The 24,648-nt window shown below is 40.8% G+C and overlaps 1 protein-coding gene and 1 long non-coding RNA gene across 2 annotated transcripts; one reads left to right on the forward strand and one right to left on the reverse strand.

Moving 5' to 3' along the window:
• The first annotated feature begins 8,951 nt into the window (after positions 1-8,951).
• On the forward strand, positions 8,952-13,802 carry LOC106567413 (uncharacterized). The gene is made up of 3 exons (XR_006758463.1): positions 8,952-8,992; positions 13,140-13,245; positions 13,407-13,802. It is a non-coding gene; the product is annotated as an uncharacterized lncRNA (long non-coding RNA).
• Positions 13,803-14,357: 555 nt separating this feature from the next.
• On the reverse strand, positions 14,358-24,617 carry LOC106567414 (ubiquitin-conjugating enzyme E2 G1). The gene is made up of 6 exons (XM_014136621.2): positions 24,375-24,617; positions 20,489-20,591; positions 18,518-18,615; positions 18,061-18,239; positions 17,468-17,591; positions 14,358-17,234 (listed from the first exon to the last, which is right to left on the reverse strand). Exons 1-5 carry the CDS (start codon positions 24,418-24,420, stop codon positions 17,505-17,507), a joined length of 513 nt encoding a protein of 170 aa, XP_013992096.1. The 5' UTR covers positions 24,421-24,617; the 3' UTR covers positions 14,358-17,234; positions 17,468-17,504.
• Positions 24,618-24,648: the final 31 nt, after the last annotated feature.

Raw genomic sequence — 24,648 nt, forward strand, 5'->3', positions numbered from 1 at the left:
TGCTTCTGATTGTCCTGGAATGGTTTCAAAGCCTATTCAGAAATCCTGAGTTCATGAATGTGTGGTGTCAAAGCAAGCAACACTGAAGCATGCATGAGAGCACCAACTGTTCCGGACGACTGTGTGATCACGCTCTCCGTAGCCGATGTGAGCAAGACCTTTAAACAGGTCAACATTCACAAGGCCGCGGGGCCATACGGATTACCAGGACGAGTATTCAGAACATGGTGGACCAACTGGCAAGTGTCTTCACTGACATTTTCAACCTCTCCCTGACCGAGTCTGTAATACCTACATGTTTCAAGTAGACCACCATAGTACCTGTGCCCAAGAAAGCAAAGATAACCTGCCTAAATGAATACCACCCCATAGCACTCACGTCAGTAGCCATGAAGTGCTTTGAAAGGCTGGTCATGGCTCACATCAACACCATCATCCCAGAAACCCTAGACCCACTCCAATTCCTCTTCCATCTGGACAAGAGGACCATCTATGTGAGAATGCTGTTCATTGACTACAGCTCAGCGTTCAACACCATAGTGCCCACAAGGCTCATCACTAAGCTAAGGACCCAGGGACTAAACACCTCTCTCTGCAACTGGATCCTGGACTTCCTGGCGGGCCGTCCCCACGTCAACACTTCTGCCATGCTGATCCTCAACACAGTGGGCCCCTCAGGTGTGCGTGCTTTAATATTCTCCTGTACTCCCTGTTCACCCACGACTGCATGGCCAAGCACAACTCCATCACCATCTTTAAGATTGCTGACAACACAATAGTGGTAGGCCTGATCACAGACAATGATGAGACAGGCTATAGGGAGGAGGTTAGAGACCTGTCAGTGTGGTACCAGGACAACAACCTCTCCGTCAAAGAGAGCAAGACAAAGGAGCTGATCGTGGACTACAGGAAAAGGAGGGCCGAGCACGTCCCCATTCACAGACAAGCTGTAGTGGAGCGGGTCGAGAGTTTCAATGTTCTTGGTGTCCACATCACCAACAAACTATCATGGTCCAAACACACCAAGACAGTTGTGAGGAGGGCACGACAACACCTTTTCCCCCTCAAGAGACTGAAAAGATTTGGCAGATCCTCAAAAACTTCTATAGCTGCACCATCGAGAGCATCCTGACCGGTTACATCACCACCGGTATGGCAACTGCTCTGCATCCATCCGTAAGGCGCTACAGAGGGTAGTGCGTACGGCCCAGTACGTCGCTGGGGCCAAGCTTCCTGACATCCAGGACCTATATGCTAGGCGGTGTCAGAGGAAGGCCCAAAAAATTGTCAAAGACTCCAGTATCCCAGGTCATAGACTGTTCTCTCCCCGTAGTTTTTACACTGCTGCTAATCGCTGTTTATTATCTATGCATGGTCACTTTACCCTTACCTACATGTGCAAATTACCTCAACTAGCTGTACCCCCACACATTGACTCAGTACCGGTACCCATGTATATAGCCTCGTTATTGTTATTTTATTGTCTTACTTTTTATACAATTTTTTTTACTTTAGTTCATTTAGTAAATATTTTCTTAACTTTATTTCTTGAACTGCATTGTTGGTTAAGGGCTTATAAGTAAGCATTTCACGGTAAAGTCTACACCTGTTGTATTTGGCACATGTGACAAATTTTATTTTATTTGAAAGGACACTTTGATAATGAACAAAGTTGACTTCATAGTTTTTATTAGTAAGGTTATCAATACGACTCAGGTTATGGAAATGCAGAAATGCCAAGTTGAAGGTTATTGTGGAGACGCTAAAAGAGATATTGGGGTTAACAGATGTTACTGTTGAAAATGTTGTGGACATGCTGAACAATCCTAAGGGTGGAGTGTTTCAGCATGATATAGATCAAGTTTAATGGGATGGGGAGGAGTTTTGGGGGGAGGGGGAGGGGGAGGGTATGGTAGAAATCAGGGATTGATTTGGTTTTGAATTTATTAGTATTTTGTCATGGTAGTACAGAATTGGGCAGATCATGATCGCTCGTACATTCAAGCACTGTAGGTGGCGGCATGCACTTAAACGATTGTTTGCAGACCGCCATGATATCATAGAAGAGGAAGAAGCACACACACACACACACACACACACAGCAAACAATAATGTGTAGCACATATAGATCAATATGATATCACCTTTTTTGGGTGGAAATGTAAAATGTAAATGTATTATATGCTGCTGTGCCACACACACAGCATAAAAACACACAAAAGGAACATTATCCTTGCTTGACATAGAAACAGGTAAAACGTTTTGGAACACTGAGCCATTAGCTGTGATCGAATACTCATATGAACATACTGTATACTAAATACTTAATGAGTATATTCTGCATACTATTAGTTCATTTTAGTATAATGTAAACGAACAGTATCCATTCAGTTGAGTGTACTAGCACTTCCCCTGTCTACCGGAAGTTGATGCTGTTGCTATGCAACTTCTTGCTAGCATAACAAATTACTAGCTACTGCAGACATCTTATGACTTCATTAACAATGTCCATTAAGAACGCACAACGACTATACAACTTAGCTAAGCTAAGAATGACTCGAATAATCAAGGCAATATGTTACTTTCAGAAATTCACTCTGGCTGTCTACTCCGATTTCAGAGCAGTCGCAAAGAGAATGCCAAGAGTGTGCAAAGCTATCATCAAGGCAAAGGGAGGCTACTTTGAAGAATCTAAAATCTAAAATATATTTTGATTTGTTTAACACCTTTTTTGGTTACTACATGATTCCATATGAGTTATTTCATTGTCGTCGTCACTATTATTCTACAATGTAGAAAATAGTAAAAATAAAGAAAAACCCTTGAATGAGTAGGTGTCCAAACTTCTGACTGGTACTGTATATAAACTCAGCAAAAAAAAGAAACGTCCTCTCACGGTCAACTGCGATTATTTTCAGCAAACTTAAACATGTGGAAATATTGTTATGAACATAACAAGATTCAACAACAGACATAAACTGAACAAGTTCCACAGACATGTGACTAAGAGAAATTGAATAATGTGTCCCTGAACAAAGGGGGGGGGGGGAGGTTCAAAATCAAAAGTAACAGTCAGTATCTGGTGTGGCCACCAGCTGCATTAAGTACTGCAGTGCATCTCCTCCACATGGACTGCACCAGATTTGCCAGTTCTTGCTGTGAGATGTTACCCCACTCCTGCACCAAGGCACCTGCAAGTTCCCGGACATTTCTGGGGGAGAATGGCCCTAGCCCTAGCCCTCATCCTCCGATCCAGCAGGTCCCAGACGTGATCAGTGGGATTGAGAACCGGGCTCTTCACTGGCCATGGAAGAACACTGACATTCCTGTCTTGCAGGAAATCACACACAGAACGAGCAGTATGGCTGGTGGCACTGTCATGCTGGAGGGTCATGTCAGGATGAACCTGAAGGAAGGGTACCACGAGGGAGGAGGATGTCTTCCCTATAACGCACAGCGTTGAGATTGCCTGCAATGAAAAGCTCAGTCCGATGATGCTGAGACGGTTTTGGAGCAGTGGCTTCTTCCTTGCTGAGTGGCCTTTCAGGTTATTTCGATATATGACTCGTTTTACTGTGGATATAGATACTTTTGTACCCGTTTCCTCCAGCATCTTCACAAGGTCCTTTGCTGTTGTTCTGGGATTGATTTGCACTTTTCGCACCAAAGTACGTTCATCTCTAGGAGACAGAACACTTCTCCTTCCTGAGCGGATTGAAGGCTGAAAATTGCTCCCAAGGATGAACCAGACATGTGGAGGACTATAGTTATTTTTCCTGAGGTCTTGGATGATTTCTTTTGCATTTCCCATGATGTCAAGCAAAGAGGCACTGAGTTTGAAGGTAGGCCTTGAAATATATCCACAGGTACACCTCCAATTGACTCAAATGTCAATTAGCCCATCAGAAGCTTCTAAAGCCATGACAACATTGTCTGGAATTTTCCAAGCTGTCTAAAGGCACAGTCAACTTAGTGTAAGTAAACTCCTGACCCAGTGGAATTGTGACACAGTGAATTAGAAGTGAAATAATCTGTCTGTAAACAAATTGTTGGAAAAATTACTTGTCATGCACAAAGTAGTGTCCTAACCGACTTGCCAAAACTATAGTTTAAGAAATTTGTGGAGTGGTTGAAAAAAAAAAAAAAAAAAAAGTTAATGACTCCAACCTAAGTGTATATGACAGATTGCACACAGGTGGACTTTAATTTTGTGACTTCTGAAGGTAATTGGTTGCACCAGATCTTATTTAGGGGCTTCATAGCAAAGGGTGTGAATACATTTGCACGCACCACTTTTCCATTTATAAAACAAGTTATTTTTTTCCATTTCACCAATTGACTTTTTGTGTGTTCATTACATGCAATCCAATATATAAAAAAAAAAATCTATTTAAATTGCAGATTGTAACGCAACAAAATAGGAAAAACGCCAAGGGGGGGGGTTGAATACTTTTGCAAGGCACTCTATGTCTGGAGATTAACAAAGAAAAAGCAGGTCATCTGGACAGCACTGCCAGAGGTACCTATGTGGCGCTAGCCACAATGACATTTAGCCACAAAAGCTGAATTTGTTCACCTTCAAAAGCTAAGTCCTGCATTGAAACTGAAGCAAACAGAGGAACAATGCCTACAATTGGATTATATAATATTATCTATATAATGCTTAACAAGTTTGGAATGTTGTTACATAAATTCAAGAAAAACAAGTTAATGACAGAAAGGACAAATCAGTTGAAATGGCACTGATGTATTAGACTTCATAATTGCATTCGGGGCATCCTTATAATTAACTGTACAGCCTTATGGATTGTGGGTCAATGAAATGCGGTATCAGCCCATTCAGTGACATCCACAGAACACAACTGTTAAGAGTTTACACATGCAGTGCCGTTAGAAAGTATTTAGACCACTTGACTTTTTCCACATTTTGTAACGTTACAGCTTTATTCTAAATGTTTTCTCCCCCTCAATCTACACACAACACCCCATAATGACAAAGCAAAAACAGGTTTAGAAATGTTTGCAAATGTACACAAATATTAAAACTTCAGTATCACATTTACATAAGTATTCAGAACCTTTACTCAGTACTTTGTTGAAGCACCTTTGGTAGCGATTACAGCCTCGAGTCTTCTTGGGTATGTCGCTACAAGCTTGGCACACCTGTATTTGGGGAGTTTCTCCCATTCTTCTCTGCAGATCCTCTCAAGCTCTGTCAGGTTGGATGGGGAGCGTTGCTGCACAGCTATCACCTCCCTCACCAAGGCCATTCTCCCCCAATTCCTCAGTTTGGCCGGGCGGCCAGCTCTAGGAAGAGTCTTGGTGGTTCCAAACACCTTGCATTCAAAAATAATGGAGGCCACTGTGTTCTTTGGAACCTTCAATGCTGCATCAATGTTTTGGTACCCTTCCCCAGAGCTGTGCCTCAACACAATCCTGTTCCTTCAACCACATGGCTTGGATTTTGCTCTGACATCCACTGTCAACTGTGTGACCTTATATAGACAGGTGTGTGTCTTTCCAAATCATGTCCAATCAATTGAATTTATCACAGGTGGACTCCAATCAAGTTGTAGAAACATCTCAAGGATGCTCAATGGAAACAGGATGCACCTGAGCTGAATTTCGAGTCTCATAGCAAAGGTCTGAATACTCATGTAAATCAGGTATTTCTGTATTTCATTTTAATACATTTGCAAAAATTTCAGAAAACCTGTTGAAATTTTGTCATTATAGGGTATTGTGTGTAGATTGATGAGTAAAAACTAGAATACGTCTGTAATGTAACAAAATGTTGGAAAACTCAAGGGATCTGAATACTTTCCAAAGGCACTGTATATTTGTCCTGGCAAAGCGGTTTTATGCGCTGACTGAATGGAAGCTGATAATTATGAGATTTTTACTCCGCTGGTCTCAGCTGGTCTTGGGAAGAAATAAGGACTCCGCTCTGTCTGAGACCGAGTCAAGACCGAGTAAAAAAGTATCCTTCACTGAGACAAGAACGAAACACTCAATATGTGGTCTGGAGACTGGACTCAATCTCGAGTACTACAACACTGCCACCCAGGTTCAGACCCAATCAACCTGTAGGCCCACAGTTGGACAGTACTCAAACATACACCAACCTTACAGCTGTTTCAGCTCTACTTCACCACCTCTGTGCTGGGGACACTAATTTCCAATACCAACAATTATGGGCACAAGAAGCAGCAGGGGAGAAGAAGAAGCACTGGAAACATGTCACGATGGGCAACATGCTCTTGTACATTTCCCTGGTGATGTACATGGGACTGGCGATGAAACGTTGAAAAACGTTTCTTGGCCATCAGCTGTACTCTTCACATAAATTACCCACAGAAGGATGAGGAGAATGACAAGAAGAAGGGGACTGCAGGGTATGATCGTCTCACAGGAGTCAAGCCCAGTTACATTTATAATGTATATCTGTTCTCATTATTTTTCTTGCAAATAATTCTTATTAATGTAGGACCAATGCCTTTTAGACTTATTCACTGTGTAATAGCAGTGGAAATACCCCATTCGGACACTTTGGAGAGGTTGAAAGGACATTTGGATGTCCCCTGACACCACCACAATATTTGAGAGAGGTTGATATTGTAGAAATGTTGTTTTTATGGTGGCCAATAGCTTTTAGACATATTCAATGTGTAATAGCAGTGGGATCACCTCATTTCACTTAGGACACTTTGAAGAGGTTGAGGGGACACTTGGAGATGTCCCTTGACCGTACCTGACACCCCTTACTAGTGTCTACCAATTCCATTTCCCCCCAGACTTTTTTTGACTTATGGAAGCCATCTGATGAGTTTCAAGCTCTATTCATCAATAAAAGACGACTTTCAAAATAACAAAACTTTACTTTGTGTGCTTGATCTTGTGTGATCTGAACTGTGCCATTCATATCTATGTTCTGACCATTTCCTTGTAATCACCCAGGTGTTTTATTTCCAATGATATCTAGTTTATGCACGTCCTTATCATATAACTGCTCATTAAAAGCAGTTACTTTTGGGTATGTCTATTTTGGGGGAAATCTACATTTTTGCCATTACATTGACGCACTGTGGCTGATACCCCATTTCATTAAACCCAAGATCATGTAAGGCTGTACATATGAATGTCCAATACACACAACAGACCCTGGTGAGGCAATGTGCCATATTCAAAGTCATGCAATATAAGCTACAATGCTCATATTTGTGTAAACTCTTCACAGTTGTGCTCTGTTGGTGTCACTGAGGAGGCTGGTGGGAGGAGCTATAGGAGGACAGGCTCATCGTCATGGCTGGAATGGAATAAATGGAACAAAGTCAAACATGTGGTTTCCATATGATTGATGTGTTTTTAACCATTCTAGCCATTGCGCTCCAGCTATTACCAGGAGCCCGTCCTCTCCAATTAAGGGGCCACCAACCTCCTGTGCCCATTTCAAGATCCATAGGTAAAGCTGTACTTTGCAATATGAATGTTAAATACAAACAATAGGCTGAATAATGAGGTGATTTCCCACAGTTAAAGTCCTGCAATAAGAGCTAAGATGCTAATATTTGTGTAAAATCTTCACAGTTGTTATCATTTCATGGACCCAAGACCCATAGGCAAGGCTGTACAATGCATACAATATGCCCCGAATTCAATTCTGAAGTCTAATACATCCACATTGCGACTTCAACGATTTTTATTTAGTTATTGTCTTTTGTTGAATTTATATAACAGCATTCCAACCTTGTTAAGCATTATCTACTCCAATTATGGCATGATTCCACTATTTGCCTCTGTTTGCATCTGTTTCAATTAAGGACTTTTATTTAGAAGGCGAACAGCAAATTCCCCTATTGTAGCTAGCTTCACATAGGTGGCGCAAACTTAGACAAAAAAATGCAAAAGCAAACAAGCAACGTGCTGTTACATTGATCAACCAATGTTGTGTTAGATACCACCCACAGACGTTTGATTGACACCCGCTGTTTATCATGTTGGAAGACGAAATACAGAAATTAATTAATTAATAAACATATAAATGAATTAAAGTTTGAATAATTAGATAATACATAGATAAAGAAATACATAGATATGTAGAGAAAATGAATTAATTTTAAATAGTATTTTTGTATTTCCTTGCTCATTTAATTGTGTGTTTTTTTTTCATTCATTTATCTATGTGCATTTATATATGTATTTCTAATTATGGCAGGTTTGGTCCTCCCTAGGAATGTTGTTACATAATAAAAATGTAATACAATAATTAATTAGCTTGACAATAAACAGAAAAACTGTTGAAAAACCACTGTGGATGTATTAGACTGCATAATTGCATTGGTGGCATACTATCGTGCACCCATGAAACGGGGTATCAGCTTACTCAGTGACACCCACAGAAACAACTATGTAGATTTTAAACATTAGCGTTTTAGCTCTTATTGCAGGACTTTGACTGTGGGAAATCACCTTCTCAGTCAGCCTATTGTGCGTATTGAATATTCAAATTGCAATCCATAGGTAAGTCTGTAGAGTGCAATATGAATCTCCTATACACACAATAGATTGACTGGGAAGATGATTTCCCACAGTCAAAATCCTGCAATAAGAGCTAAGGTGCTAATATTTGTGTAAACTCTTGATAATTGTTTTCTGTGGGTGTCACTGAGTTGGCTGATACCCAGTTTCATGGTTGCACAATCCATAGGTAAGGTTATAGAGTGCAGACACAGTGCCTTCAGAAAGTATTCACACCTCTTTACCTTTTCCACATTTACAAAGGGTAATTAAAATGGATTTAATTGTAAAAAAAATTGGCAATGATCTACACAAAATACTCTGTAATGTCAAAGTGGAAGAAGAATTCTAACGTTTGTAAAAAATGTATGAAAAATAAAACATGAATATATCTTGATTAGATAAGTAATCAACCCCCGAGTCAATAAATGTTAGAATCACCTTTGGCAGCGATTACAACTGTGAGTCTTTCTGGGTAAGTCTCTAAGAGTTTTGCACACCTCGATTGTACAATATTTGCACATTCTTAAAACAATTCTTCAAGCTCTGTCAAGTTGGTTGTTAATCATTGCTAGACATTCGTTTTTAAGTCTGGCCATAGATGTTCAAGCTGATTTAAGTCGAAACAGTAACTAGGCCACTCAGGAACATTCAATGGCGTCTTAGTAAGCAACTCCAGTGTATATTTGGCCTTGTGTTTAAGGTTATTGTCCTGCTGAAAGGTGAATTTGCCTCCCAGTGCCTGTTGGAAGGCAGACTGAACCAGGTTTTCCTCTAGGATTTTGCCTGTGCTTATCTCTGATCTGTTTCTTTTTATCCTAAAAAAAATCCCTAGTCCTTGCCAATGACAAGCATACCCATAACATGATGCAACCACCACCATGCTTAACAATATGAAGAGTGGTACTCAGTGATGTGTTGTGTTGGATTTGCCCCAAACATAACACTTTGTATTCAAGACAAAAAGTTAATTTCCTTGCCACATTTTTTGCTGTTTTACTTTAATGCCTTATTGGAAACAGGATGCATGTTTTGAAATATTTGTATTCTGTACAGGCTTGCTCCTTTTCACTCTGTCAATTAGGTTAGTATTGTGGAGTAACTACAATGTTGTTGATCCATCCTCAGTTTTCTCCTATCACAGCTATTAAACTCTATAACTGTTTTAAAGTCACTATTGGCCTCATGGTAAAATCCCTGAGCAGTTTACTTCCTCTCCGGCAGCTGAGTTAGGAAGGACCTTTGTAGTGACTGGGTGTGTTGATACATCATCCAAAGTGTAATTAATAACTTCACATGCTCAAAGGGACATTCAGTCTGCTTTTCTTTTTTGTTTACCAATCTACCAACAGGGTCCCTAAACCTCCCTGATCTTTGTGGTTGAATCTGTGTTTGAAATTCACTGCTTGACTGAGTGACCTTAGAGATAATTGTATGTGTGGGGTACAGAAATGGGGTAGTCATTCAACAATCACTATTATTATACTATTATTGCACACAGTGAGTCCATGCAACTTATTATGTGACTTATTCAGCACATTTTTACTCCTGAACTTATTTAGGCTTGTCATTAAAAGGGTTTTGACTTATTGACTGAATTTTTCATTCATTTGTAAACGTAAAAAACATAATTCCACTTTTACTTTATCGGGTATTGTGTGAAGGCCAGTGACAAAAATGTTCAATTTAAGCCATTTTAAATTCAGGCTGCAACACAAAATATGTATGCCCCCAATGGAATTATGCAGTCGAATACATCCACAGTGGGATTTCAACAGTTTTTTCTGTTTATTGTCAAACTAAATAATTATTGTATTTAATCTTAAATTATGTAACAACATTCTGACCCGTGTGTTATTATCTAGTCCATATATGGCACGACTCCACTATTTGCGTGACTTTCAATGACGAAAAGCATCCACAAATGCAAAACGTGTGCTGGGTGAGGTCAGGTCTTCTCTAAAAAGTGACTGGCATCTTTGAATGCAGGGCCAGTCCTTACGCCCTAAGCGAGATTTGGTTGTGGGGCGAGGGAAAATGTTGCAGTTTTAAATCAAATCAAATTCAAATCAAATGTATTTATATAGCCCTTCTTACATCAGCTGATATCTCAAAGTGCTGTACAGAAACCCAGCCTAAAACCCCAAACAGCAAGCAATGCAGGTGTAGAAACACGGTGGCTAGGAAAAACTCCCTAGAAAGGCCAAAACCTAGGAAGAAACTTAGAGAGGAACCAGGCTATGAGGGGTGGCCAGTCCTCTTCTGGCTGTGCCGGGTGCAGATTATAACAGCACATGGCCAAGATGTTCAAATGTTCATAAATGACCAGCATGGTCAAATAATAATAATCATAGTAGTTGTCGAGGGTGCAACAAGTCAGAAACTCAAGAGTAAGTGTCAATTGGCTTTTTCATAGCCGATCTTTGAGAGTATCTCTACCACTCCTGCTGTCTCTAGAGAGTTGAAAACAGCAGGTCTGGGACAGGTAGCACGTCCGGTGAACAGGTCAGGGTTCCAGCAGGTCTGGGACAGCAGGTCTGGGACAGGTAGCACGTCCGGTGAACAGGTCAGGGTTCCATAGCCGCAGGCAGAACAGTTGAAACTGGAGCAGCAGCACGGCCAGGTGGACTGGGGACAGCAAGGAGTCATCATGCCAGGTAGTCCTGAGGCATGGTCCTAGGGCTCAGGTCCTCCGAGAGAGCATATTTAAATTCACACAGGACACCGGATAAGACAGAGAAATATTCCAGATGTAACAGACTGACTCTAACCCCCCGACACATAAACTACTGCAGCATAAATACTGGAGGCTGAGACAGGAGGGGTCAGGAGACACTGTGGCTCCATCCGATGAAACCCCCGGACAGGGCCAAACAGGCAGGATATAACCCCACCCACTTTGCCAAAGCACAGCCCCCACACCACTGGAGGGATATCTCCAACCACCAACTTACCATCCTGAGACAAGGCCGAGTATAGCCCACAAAGATCTCCGCCACGGCACAACCCAAGGGGGGGCGCCAACCCAGACAGGAAGACCACGTCAGTGACTCAACCCACTCAAGTGATGCACCCCTCCTAGGGACGGCATGGAAGAACACCAGTAAGCTAGTGACTCAGCCCCTGTAATAGGGTTAGAGGCAGAGAATCCCAGCAAAACATTTTACATTTACATTTTAGTCATTTAGCAGACGCTCTTATCCAGAGCGACTTACAAATTGGTGCATTCACCTATAATATCCAGTGGAACAACCACTTTACAATAGTGCATCTAAATCTTTTAAGGGGGGGGGGTTAGAAGGATTACCTTATCCTATCCCAGGTATTCCATGAAGAGGTGGGGTTTCAGGTGTCTCCGGAAGGTGGTGATTGACTCCGCTGTCCTGGCGTCGTGAGGGAGCTTGTTCCACCATTGGGGTGCCAGAGCAGCGAACAGTTTTGACTGGGCTGAGCGGGAACTGTGCTTCCTCAGAGGTAGGGAGGCGAGCAGGCCAGAGGTGGATGAACGGAGTGCCCTTGTTTGGGTGTAGGGCCTGATCAGAGCCTGAAGGTACGGAGGTGCCGTTCCCCTCACAGCTCCGTAGGCAAGCACCATGGTCTTGTAGCGGATGCGAGCTTCGACTGGAAGCCAGTGGAGAGAGCGGAGGAGCGGGGTGACGTGAGAGAACTTGGGAAGGTTGAACACCAGACGGGCTGCGGCGTTCTGGATGAGTTGTAGGGGTTTAATGGCACAGGCAGGGAGCCCAGCCAACAGCGAGTTGCAGTAATCCAGACGGGAGATGACAAGTGCGTTATGCAATTCTACACATTATGCCATGGGGCAGAGAGAAGTTTAGCGATTTTATAAAACTTTCATGCAAATCTACAAATATTGTCATGGGACAGAGAGAAAAAACATACAGCTAATATTCTGCAATTCTACACATTTTGACTTATGCCATGTAAATTATATCTGAGTGAGAGTGACTAACAAAATCAATGGGGGCCCCCAGGAGGTCAGGGCCCCTGGGCACATGTACTGTCTGCCCAGTCACTATTCGGCGATGATTACTACAAGTTTAGATTGCTGGCAAGACTAGTCAAAAAATGTGGACATTTTGGGTAACTGCATACGTGGAGTGTCTGAAAGTGGGTGTTGCGAAATCAGTGGGAGGATCAACATAAGTAGGTGTATGGAAACAGCTAATTGGGCAGATTGATTGCCACTCGAGACCGTTTTGCGTGGCTGCTCACTGCTTCCTTGTAGCATTTTATCTAAGCCGGTTAGGAGAATTAACTCATCAGGTTAGGATCATTAACATGGCAGGTTGCTCTTTTGCTCCTAGCTGGGTTCATCATCTTTAAAGTGAATATAAAAAATCTCACCTATTTGCATTTGCACACAAAATAACCCGAAGCTAGTTTTAGATTCTCTTTGTCTTCCTAGGGTTACCTCGGTGGAAGCCAACAATCTTTTACAGTTGGACGGTCGACCGCTGAAAGCCCTGACGCCCTACACTTCAATGAAGCACAATAGACAAAGAATATTGAGCTTTGGTTGACATTTGAGAAAGCAAGAAATGGTAGTTATGCTGAGTTTATAAAAATGTGCCTCTTCAATTTACCTCTCCAAATGACTTTAGGACCAAGGACTGTCCAAGCCCCCATGAGGTATCCTATCCACCAGAACCAATGAGTTCGGATCAGTCTGATTGTCTGTGCTCCGAGTCGGAGGGGGACCATCTTGAGGTAGGCTATAACTTCCAAAAGTGTTGAAAAGTACATATCCCCCATTTATAACACTGCACTAATCCATCACATTTTCTCACAGTAAAGTGTAACCTGTGTGTTTACATGTTAACGTCTCTGTCTGCTACCCTGTTCCCTTTAACTCTGCTCCTGTTCTGCAGGACCTAGGGGTTCAGCCCAACACACATGGATCCACCTGATGTCCTCCATTACCAACCACCCTCCAACTTTTCATTACATCATCTACAGCTACTGTTGTTGTCATGTTGTCATTATCTGCAAATATATATTTTTTGCTCTATCATACTGGGCACATAACATGTGAGATACACAGATTAACTCAGAACAAAGAGAGCAGCAGTGCCTGGACTTTTCAGTCTCCCTCTTCAAGTCCCCCTTCCGAGACTGGCTGGCTGTTGAGAACAAGTGACAGGCAGAACCTCCCACCCACACAGCAACCACCTTCTATATTCCACACACCAGAATTCAGTATTTTACTCTATGATTGCCATGTGTGTACAAAAAATCTGTGAAAATAAATTAATGACACAACTGTAACAAAAAATATAAACATTTATGTATTAAAATCTTAAATATTGCCAGGTTGGTTTTCACAGCTGTTTCACAAGGTGTTCATTATTGTAAGAGGTATGGTGTCCTATGATGGTATTTATTTGTTCCACATTATTCATTGTTGTATCCTAGGACCTACAATAGATACATACATGAATATATATATATATATATATATATATATAATTCAAGGGTGTATTAATGAGATATGTGAGATAGGAAAAAAAAAAGAATCATAATGGAGGACTTCTGAAATTATATTATTTCAGTGTAGATAAGGGAAGGGCAGGTTAAAATAAAAACATGAGTCAGACAAGCCAGTGTATGAATCAAATGGATTTGCCTATGAATGGAGTGGAAATTAGCTGACTTGATGATCTGTAAAAAAAATTTTTTTTAAACATGTATTGTAAATGTTTATCAGCACAGAATTATGACAGCATTTTCTAAACTGCACGTTTTCTTTGCCATTTCCGAAACGTAGCAACGTTTAAGACATGGATTTCATGTTGTAATGTTAATAAGGTACCAAAAAGTAGTTAGAATTCATGTTATTTTATTAGCGAAACAAAACTTGTTTCAACAAAATTGTCACGGAAATCAGCCTTGTTTGCATAGCGATGATGAAAATTACATAATTTAGGCTGTAAGGATACCTAAAATTCAAATCATTAGGTCATCACACCATTGCTATAGCAACAGACGAGAATAGTTTATTGAATCCCATCGTGACATAGAGGGACATTATTTGGCATGACAGGCCCCCTAGCAGCCAGGGGCCCAAAGTGACCGCTGATGTTGCTTAGGCCTGGAGCCCTGTTTGACTGAAATGCATTGTGAAATACACAGTAGGTGCCTAATCTTCATTGACTGTGTGTGAGAATACAAGTGGTTATCAACATTGATAGAGGGGGTTGATATTGAATGGATGGACAAAGATAGTATTTTTTTTCTTTGAGTCAAAAACTAAAATATTAATACTCTACCCTGAATATTGTTTCAGATCAGTTCCACTTGTTCAGAGTTACAGAAATACACACATTAGGAGTTTAGCTATAGTACAAGTCAAACATTTGGACACACCTACTCATTCAAGGATTTTTATTTGTACTATTTTCTACATTGTAGAATAAGTGAAGACAACTAGGAAATAACACTTATGGAATCACGTAGTAACCAAAAAAGTGTTTTACAAATCAAAATAGATTTTATATTCTTCAAAGTAACCACCCTTTGCCTTGATGACAGCTTTGCATTCTCTCAACCAGCTTCAGAAGGAATACTTTTCCAACAGTCTTGAAGGAGTTCCATTGAATGAGTAGGTGTCCAAACTTTTGACTGGTACATGTTAGAAATGATCATAATAATAATAATAATATGATTGCAGAGGGTGAGACAAATGGTCCTTGCCTAGTCTAGACTGGAGCCTGTTCTTGGCACAGCTCCCTGAAACCCATCCAAAAATAGACAAATCTGCTCTCCAAAGATCTCTGCCTGGCCAATTGTTCATGTGGGATAGGGATAATTGTGAGACAACTCGGAAACTCAGTTAAAATTAACATACACTTTTTTTACGTAGAGCTTCCTATTGGTTGAGTTTCCAAGTCAGAAATGTCAGAGTATTCTTGAACGCGCCATAAGTCTGTGGCAATCAAAACACCAACACCTCACTTGGTGTAATGTTGTTACATGGCTTTCTTCTGAATATGGGACACTACTGTACACAGAATACACTTGACCCATATAATATTCTCACCTTTGTGCCAAATGACAGTATCCTATCACTAACACTTGTTAAATCTAGCGTAATGTGTTGCATGACAAGTACATGATATGTTTCACCTAGGGGCCAGACACCACATGATAAAAGGCAGGGAGCTTTGGTCAGGACCAGGTAATGACATGCTAGGAAAGAAGATAATGTGTGTATCAATCATGCCTGATTGTATGACAAAACACTGCAGATATGAATTTCATTAAAAGAAAAAACACCAGCAATTATTGGGGAAAAAAAATCTTATTTTAGAAGAACTCACTACATAACACAGAAAATATACATTAGTATTTTGTCTTTGTACATTAGGCAAGTAAACTGCAATAGTCCATCAGAGACAGAATAAAATAATAAACAAGGGGAAAATCGAGGATCAGGGGAATAGAGGGTAAAGAAAAAAGGGCACGGGCGCACACACTCTTTCACACATTTTAAATCAAAACCCCAAAACTACCAGCAAGAAAACCTAAAGTTAAAAGCATGCATAACAAATCCTATCTAGGACACTACACAATTCATATCCTTCATCAAGGTGAATACAGGAGAAATAGGTCTCCACACCACCTGAATATCAGAATAGATTTTTTTTAATAAGACGGTACACCACACAGAGGGGAAAGTTATCGCTAAACCAAATTTTAACCAATATTTGAATTACACATTGTCCTGATGTTATAGAATAACTGACACGTTGTACAAACTTACAGGGTGTTTTGCAATTTCTCATATTTTTCTGAAACTCTGGTTCAATACAGGGGGCAATTGCCAAGCAATTTAAGAGGAGGCACTTTTGGAAAAAAATACTAATTAAAAACTTACCTATGACTTCAATTTGTGCATGCATGACTTGTAATGGTTATATCCATCTCCGAAGAAACACACATGAACTTGACAAATTGGGTCATGGTAAGGGGCGCACCGCATGGTGTTAAAATCCAAAATAAAGACTTGCATTTATAACCTTATTCATATGTTAAATGGTGACTTACAGCAACTTTTCCTGAAGTGCTGAGGTGAATGAACCCAACATGACAAGCAAGCTACAGTACGTGTAATGCACCCTTATGTCCATCTGCCATAAATGCAAATTCGGCCTGATATTTTGGTCATTCTAGAACCAAAGCAGCTCTCCTCCAATAGAGGGATTCTACAACAGCATTGCATTCTTACCATTCTGCTCCCTACAAGGCCTCCTGTCCGTCAAAGCAACCTGTAACAAAACTGAACTCATGCACACGAGAGCATATGTTGAAGAAGGGGGAAGTGGAATAAAAACATAAGAATCTATAGGACTCAGATTCTACCTACAGAAACACTATTTATTTGGTACTAAGTGTCTTGCTGGATGGATAGGGACAATTGATATATTATCCAGTTTTATGTCTGTGCTATATACAGGTCTTTACAATATCTTCCTGAAAAGCAGTTCATAGACTTTAAAAAAAAACTTGGTTATTCATCTTTTGCTTTGTTGTTGTTTTTGAGTTGGCACTTGCTTGGCGGTTTTCAGTCAGGATCTGGTAACAGCTGTTATGTTCTATTGCAGCCTGTTGTTGCCAGACGGTTTCTGACAAAGTCAATGAAGACCAGCCATGCAATAGAGTGCAGGAAAACATTGCCATGTTATTTCTCAATTGGAGACCTGTGTAAGACAAGAACAGGCAACTTAGCACATATTGGATATACTGTAATAAACTTCCGGCATAGTCTTTCAGAGACTTCAAGAGGTATGAATGAACCATCTACATATTTAATTTGAAGTGTGAACAGTGTAATAAGTTACTCAGAGATGCCATATAATAGCATTGGGACCTCCTCAAAATCACAACACTTGGTTTGTAAAAGATCCAAGAGGCAAAAGTCCACAACACTTACCCTGAAAAAATGAAGCAAGAAGCCGCTTGATAAATAATCACTCAAAGGCAGTCTCTTGGCTCTTTCTTACACAACGGGCCACTTTCCTTTTGAATTCCCCATGTCGGTCTTCCCTCCACTCTTTCTGCAGGGGGAACAATGAAGGGTGAAAAGATTTTAGCTGAAAGATGACAGATTCTTGCTCTCCAAAGGCAAATATGATGTTTGGGAACCTGGAACATTCAGAATTCTGTGCACTACAGGATGGAATATACCATTAAAAGGTCCAATGCAGTCGTTTTAAACTCAATATCAAAAAAATTCTGGGTAACAATTAAGTACCCAAACTCCATCCCACCAAAACAGGCTGAAATTTCAGGTGGTCTTTTCAAACAGCTCTTACACGAAAAGGGCAACATCAGCATTTCCACAAAATTATTATAACCTCAGTGTGGAAATGTATATAAAACACAGGAAATCATGTTTTTGACTGCACTGGGCCTTTAACTCCTTTTGTCCTAAATAACCATCCACAGATTGTCGATTTATAAAGAACAGTAATCAGAGTGAGCTCAAACCCCTGATTTGGCCCCTCAGGTGAAAATGAGACTTACTGCAGCGTCTACATTGGCAGGCGAGTCTCCGTTAGGGTCCGCCAACATGGAAATAACACTAATCATAATGGTTTCCACTGTGTGGATGGGCAGCCAGCGCTCCTCAGGCTTCTCATAGCCGTACTTATCTTCACCAGGCTCGTGCAAAATAGATATACATACGTCACCGTTCTTGTCAACTGCAAACAGGATAAAAGACATGAAATTAGAACAGATTTATTTACTTGTTTTTGTGTGCATGTGTGCATGCGTGTGTGTGTGTGTGTGTGTGCGTGCATGCGTGTGAATAACTGCCAGAGTAAAGGATTTGTGGGTTCCAAAAAAGTATTACTTTACTGAGAAACACTACTGATCCTCCTGAGGGATAGCCTACATTTATTTCCCCAACAGTAAACAGACAAAAAAGTGCTAATAATTTCAAGAGAAAACATACCCAGTGCAATACACTCATACTTACCATTAGGGTGCCATATATCTGTGATAAATTTCATTTTAGGTGGCCTGAGAGGGTAGTCTTTGGGAAACGTGAGATGTGCTTTAAACACACCGCCTTCACTGTGGCAGAGAGAAATATGGTTCATTATGTTCAAATATCAGGGGTTGGAATATAGGGATGTGACAAATGGAAAAAGTCTAACGTTTAAACAGCAATTCATTTTTTTTCTTCTGTTAAAACAATAAGAAAAATTCCTATAATTCCACGTGATGATCACATTTTGTCCGGACCTCTGGCAGTCTCTATGAGGGTGCCACAGGGTTGAATTATCGGATCGACTCTTCTCTCTGTATATATCAATGATGTCGCTCTTGCTGCGGGTGATTCTTTGATCCACCTCTATGTAGACGACGCCATTCTGTATTCATCTAGCCCTTCTTTGGACACTGTTAACAAACCACTAAACGAGCTTCAATGGCCTCCAACTGCTCTTAAAACGCTAGTAAAACTAAATGCATGCTCTTCAACCGATCGCTGCCCGCACCCGCCCGCCGCCTAGCATCACTACTCTGTACGGTTCCGACTTAGAATATGTGGACAACTATAAATACCTAGGTGTCTGGCAAGACTGTAAACTCTCCTTCCAGACTAATATTAAGCATCTCCATCCCAAAATTAAATCTAGAGTCAGCTTCCTATTTCACATCAAAGCCTCCATTCATGCTGCCAAACATACCCCCGTAAAACTGGCTATCCTGCCGATCCTTGACTTCGGCGATGTCATTTACAAAATAGCCTCCAACACTCTACTCAGCAAACTGGATGCAGTCTATCACAGTGCGAACCATTTTGTCACCGAAGCCCCATATACTATCCACCATTGCAACCTGTATGCTCTCGTTGGCTGGTCCTTGCTACATATTTGTCGCCAAACCCACTGGCTCCAGGTCATCTATAAGTCTTTGCTAGGTAATGCTCCGCCTTATCTCAGCTCACTGGTCACCATAGCAACACCCACCCGTAGCATGCGCTCCAGCAGGTATATTTCACTGGTCATCCCCAAAGCCAACACCTCCTTTGGCCGCTTTTCCTTCCAGTTCTCTGCTGGCAATGACTGGAACGAATCGCAAAAATCATTGTAGTTGGAGACTCATATCTCCCTCACTAACTTCCCCATATTTGTTTTTTTCTGCTCTTTTGCAAACCAGTATTTCTACTTGCACATCCTCATCTGCACATCTATCACTCCAGTGTTAATTGCTATATTTTAATTACTTCGCCACAATGGCCTATTTATTGCCTTACTTCATTTGCACACACTGTATACAGATTTTTTCTATTGTGTTATTGACTGTATGTTTGTTTATCCCATGTGTAACTCCGTGTTGTTTTTGTCGCACTGCTTTGCTTTATCTTGGCCAGGTCGCAGTTGTAAATGAGAACTTGTTCTCAACTGGCCTACCTGGTTAAATAAAGGTGAAATAAAAATAAAAAATTAAAAACCATTGCAGATGGTCTAGAGAAAATTGTATAATCTATGCTGGAGTTGGAAGGGGACAGTTATAGTTATGTAGTTTGAATTAGTCTAGCTGACGTTAGCTAGCTAGCTAGCTTGCTTCTCTCAGTTTGATGCAGTCAAGACAAAATACTATGTAATCAGATGAGATGCTAAATAACTAGCAATAAGGTAGTCTACCAGCACAAATCAACTTGGTTGCCCTGTCTCCCCCTCCCTGCATCATTCACAGATGCATACCGCACAGTTCCGGTTAACAAAGTAGCAAAAAAAAGAAAAATAATTCTGATCCCAATTTCATTTAAACGTTCACACTAATTGTAATATAGTTGAAAAGATCACAAAATCTTTACATGAACGGACAACTGCTGTATATGACAAATAGCAAATTCCTCCTCACATCCACATACTCCCCAGCTGGCTTATCAACCAACCCACACAGCAAAATCAGAGTGGAACTGTGCTGGCAGACTTACTAGCATGTGTCTGGTGGGCCGATGATTAAGACTTCCCATCTGTAGAGGTCATTATCGTCTATCAAGCCTGCTGAGAATCCCTCCACTGGGTTCTTATTCAGCTCTGGTAAATCAAGAGAAAACATTTTAAAATAATTTGGTTTTTCATCAGAACTTCATCCAGTCTATAAAGTAAGAAGTACATCTCACAAATCAGTTGTGTTGGAATGCTGGATTGAGCACTCAGATTTAAATGTTCCTCTCTGTGAACATAATAAATCTGTTGATCTTTAAATAATTTGTATCCCTATTAAGTAGCAATTTAAACAACTCAAACATTTAAACCGCTAACTCAAAAGTGCAATGTGGTTTAAATGTGCTGTCACACTGGCAGCCAGTCCCCTGCTGTGCTAAAACAGCAGCACAGTCAAAGGACTGCACCCATCTGTCACACCATGGGCTCTGGTCCTAAAATAATCAACTGCGTGTGGTTTCCAACTATTTCATTTCCTCTCGAAACAACCATTTCAAAAGTGAAGTCTACTAAAAGAGACATGTGAATGGTCCCAATAACGCACCTCTAACTGTATAAGTAATTGGTGAAGCATTGGGAAGCAAATATTCACTAACTTGATCAGGCCTTGTGCAACTCAACCTCCAACTCAAAGCACAGGAGCAGTGACCACTAGTTCTGCTGTTGATGCGGGTGAGTGAGGAGTCAAATGGCTACTGCAGTAGTAGGTTACACACCCTTTGAACAGCAACCCTGACATTTTTTACATTTACATTTTAGTCATTTAGCAGACGCTCTTATCCAGAGCGACTTACAGTAGTGAATGCATATATTTCATTTCATGCATTTTTTTTTTTGTACTGGCCCCCCATGGGAATCGAACCCACAACCCTGGCGTTGCGCACACACCATACTGGCGTTGCAAACACCATGCTCTACCAACTGAGCCACAGGGAGACTGACGAGTGCGTTCAGGTTTTCATAGTTACTTTTAAATCATATTAGCACATTTATTCAAGCAAATGTTTCATTATTTTGCATAGACCAGATCAAGTTAATCTAGTTAAATTCTAATTACTCCAGAATTTGTAGGGAGGGAGGCTTTGAAAGTGTGCCATTGCAAAAGAGAAACTGGTAAATATGACTGGCGCTTTTAAGTCACATGACCAGTAATCAATCCAGAGGAGCATTGTCAAGGAGGTCATAGGTTCAGAGAGTTCATGGAATATGTGAATCTCAAGGCTTCCCCTTTTGAGAAACAAAGCGGCAGGGACCAAGAAAGGCCTCTGGGACACAGCCACATAGGGCTTTAGAACAAGGTGTTCTCCCTCCGCTGAGAACTTGGCAAGGAGCCGCAGTAATAGGGTCCTGTAAAATCAGTTTTATTTTCTGCCTGATTCCGTTTCTCCCCCAAATTCCGTTTTCTCCAGGAGATGGTCTAGGGAAATTGATTAATTTAGAAAAAGCCATATCTCAGACTGCCCCCCCCAAAAAAATGTTTAAGATGTGCAAAAGAACACAAGACACATCCCGGAGTTGCCTCTTCACTGTTGATGTTGAGACGGGTGTTTTGCGGGTACTATTTAATGAAGCTGCCAGTTCAAGACTTGTGAGGTGTCTGTTTCTCAAACTAGACACTCTAATATACTTGTCCTCTTGCTCAGTTGTGCACCGGGGCCTCCCACTCTTTCTATTCTGATTAGAGCCCGTTTGCGCTGTTCTGTGAAGAGTAGTAGCGCAGTGTACGAGATCTTCAGTTTCTTGGCAATTTCTCACATGGAATAGCATTCATTTCTCAGAACAAGAATAGACTGATGAGTTTCAGTAGAAAGTTATTTGTTTCTGGCCATTTTGAGTCTGTAATGAAACCCACAAATGCTGATGCTCCATATACTCAACTAGTCTAAAGTAGGCCGGTTTTATTGCTTCTTTAATCAGAACAACAGTTTTCAGCTTTGCTAACATCAATGCAAAAGGTTTTTGTAATAATCAATTAGCCTTTTCAAATGATAAACTTGGATTAGCTAACACAAAGTGCCATTGGAACACAGGAGTGATGTTGCTGATAATGGGCCTCCGAATGGAATATCTACATAGGCGTACAAATTCAGCCATTTCCAACTACAATAGTCATTTACAACATTAACAATGTCCCACCCCCCACCACCACCCGGGGTGCATGCTTTGTTTTTTGCCATAGCACTACACAGCTGATTCAAATAACCAACTCATTATGAAGCTTTGATGATTTTGAATCAGCTGTGTAGTACTCGGGCAAAAACCAAAACGTGCAGGAGGGGGCCCCAAGACCGAGTTTGGGAAACCCTGCTTTAAAAACACCATAATGTTTCATCTGTATGTGCTTTAAATTTGAAAAAAAGTGCCATATGAAGCATTATCGCTTTCTCTGTAATATGAGTAGTATTTTGAGTTCAATAACAATTTTCTTACATTCATTTATGAATAAAAAAATATATAAACATGAATATTGAAAATATACACTTTCTGGTTGGGTTCATTCTTCAATATGAACATAATATACTCTACAGGCACATCAATGTTCCAGAGTGGGATCTCTGCTAGTTTTAGAGTTGAAGTTTGCGCCCAATATTTTTTTGCTCCATTGTTTAGGGGGCCAAGTGGACAGAAGGCTGTTTGGCTCATCTCAGTCACGAAGAGGAACAATTTAAATCTGCCGTTCTGCCCTTGAGCAGAGAGGTTGGGTTAAACGCGATAGACATATTTAGGTTGAATGCATTCAGTTGTGCAACTGACAAGGTATCCTAATTTCCTTTACCAATGCAGGTGGTAACATTAAAATAAAACCCAGCCCTTAAACGAAACAGGTTGAAAATAATTTGTATGTCATATCATAGGAAAAGATACCGCATTCGCACAGATTTTCACAAAATGGGCAGTTCGGATTTGTCACTTCAAGCCCAAATATCATACTTTGACTAAAACGATGACTTATTGATTTAAATAGTTGTGCAACATCATGGGTAAGCTCTGGCCATCGTCTTGGTGTGGCCGTTTAAAAGGATGCCTGGGTAAAGCCAAAATGCCACAAATGTAACCTTTATTTAACTAGGCAAGTCAGTTCAGAACACATTCTTATTTACAATGACGGCCTACCCCGGTGCCACCCTACGGGACTCCCAATCACAGCCGGATGTGATGCAGCCTGGATTCGAACCAGGTACTGCAGTGACGCTTCTTGCACTGAGATGCAGCGTCTTGGAGTCCTTCCTCCAAAGGTCCCTTATATGGATTCAATTTCGTAAAAAATAAGAACTATCGTAGCACAAATAACGTTACTTAATAGAATGAACACATTTAGCTAACGGGTGGTTCAGTTAAACTCACGGCTCTGTCTTCCCCAACGTTAATATAAAGTCTGACAATTGTGCATCAATGGCTACAGTTGACATGTGTCCGCTAATGTTAGCTAGACATCTAAATGACGTTCAAAACAAAGGGGTAACAAACGTTAACTAGTAAGCTACCGGTGAGTCGTTTTGCGTCCACAAAACAAAACCAATATAGACGTACAATATAAACATAACCAAAACATACATCTAGCATTAGATGGCTAGGCATCGAACTATTTTATCAACCGAAACTTTGTATAAACATAGCTACAAAAGTGTCCTATATCAACTGTCTGTAGCTAGCTCGTAACTGCCTAGCTCGCTGCCACTGGTGGGCTTACTTTACTGTATTCAACTATCAAAATTAAGTAATCAAAGATGACATTTCACACCATAGTCCATACATGACAGTATATAAAAGCCGGAACAAAGATTAGTTAGTTAACGTTCGCTAGCTAGCATAGCAGCCCGACAAGCAATCAGAGCGTTAGCCGGCTACGTTAGCCACCAGTTTATAAATTACCTGCCAGCTGTCTCCTGAGTAACAGTGCTGCCTGAGGCTCCGTCATGTTTTACAATTTGGATTCTAAAATGTTAGCTAGCTAATACTGCGAGGTGAGTGAATTAGCTAGCAACTTTCAATAAATAATGCCAGTGTTTTTTTTCTAGTCTGTTTTGCTCAACATTCTCATTCTGGGGCACATGCGCACTAAAGAAAACAGTAACGCTGCGTGAAGGCAATTATCAGTACGCGCAACAGCACTTGTGACATCACCTTCTTCTTCGGTGGAATTTTG

Source organism: Salmo salar, chromosome ssa13, assembly GCF_905237065.1.
Source record: "Salmo salar chromosome ssa13, Ssal_v3.1, whole genome shotgun sequence".
In the NCBI taxonomy this organism is placed as follows: domain Eukaryota; kingdom Metazoa; phylum Chordata; class Actinopteri; order Salmoniformes; family Salmonidae; genus Salmo; species Salmo salar.

Bases quoted from the DNA above. Each gene is read 5' to 3' on its own strand.
- LOC106567414 (XM_014136621.2), bottom strand. From the start codon at position 24,420: ATGACGGAGCCTCAGGCAGCACTGTTACTCAGGAGACAGCTGGCAG. The intron at 20,592-24,374 runs GTAATTTATAAA...TTGATTTACCAG, and splicing joins ACTCAGGAGACAGCTGGCAG to AGCTGAATAAGAACCCAGTG. The intron at 18,240-18,517 runs GTAAGTATGAGT...TCCTGTTTGCAG, and splicing joins AGATATATGGCACCCTAATG to TTGACAAGAACGGTGACGTA.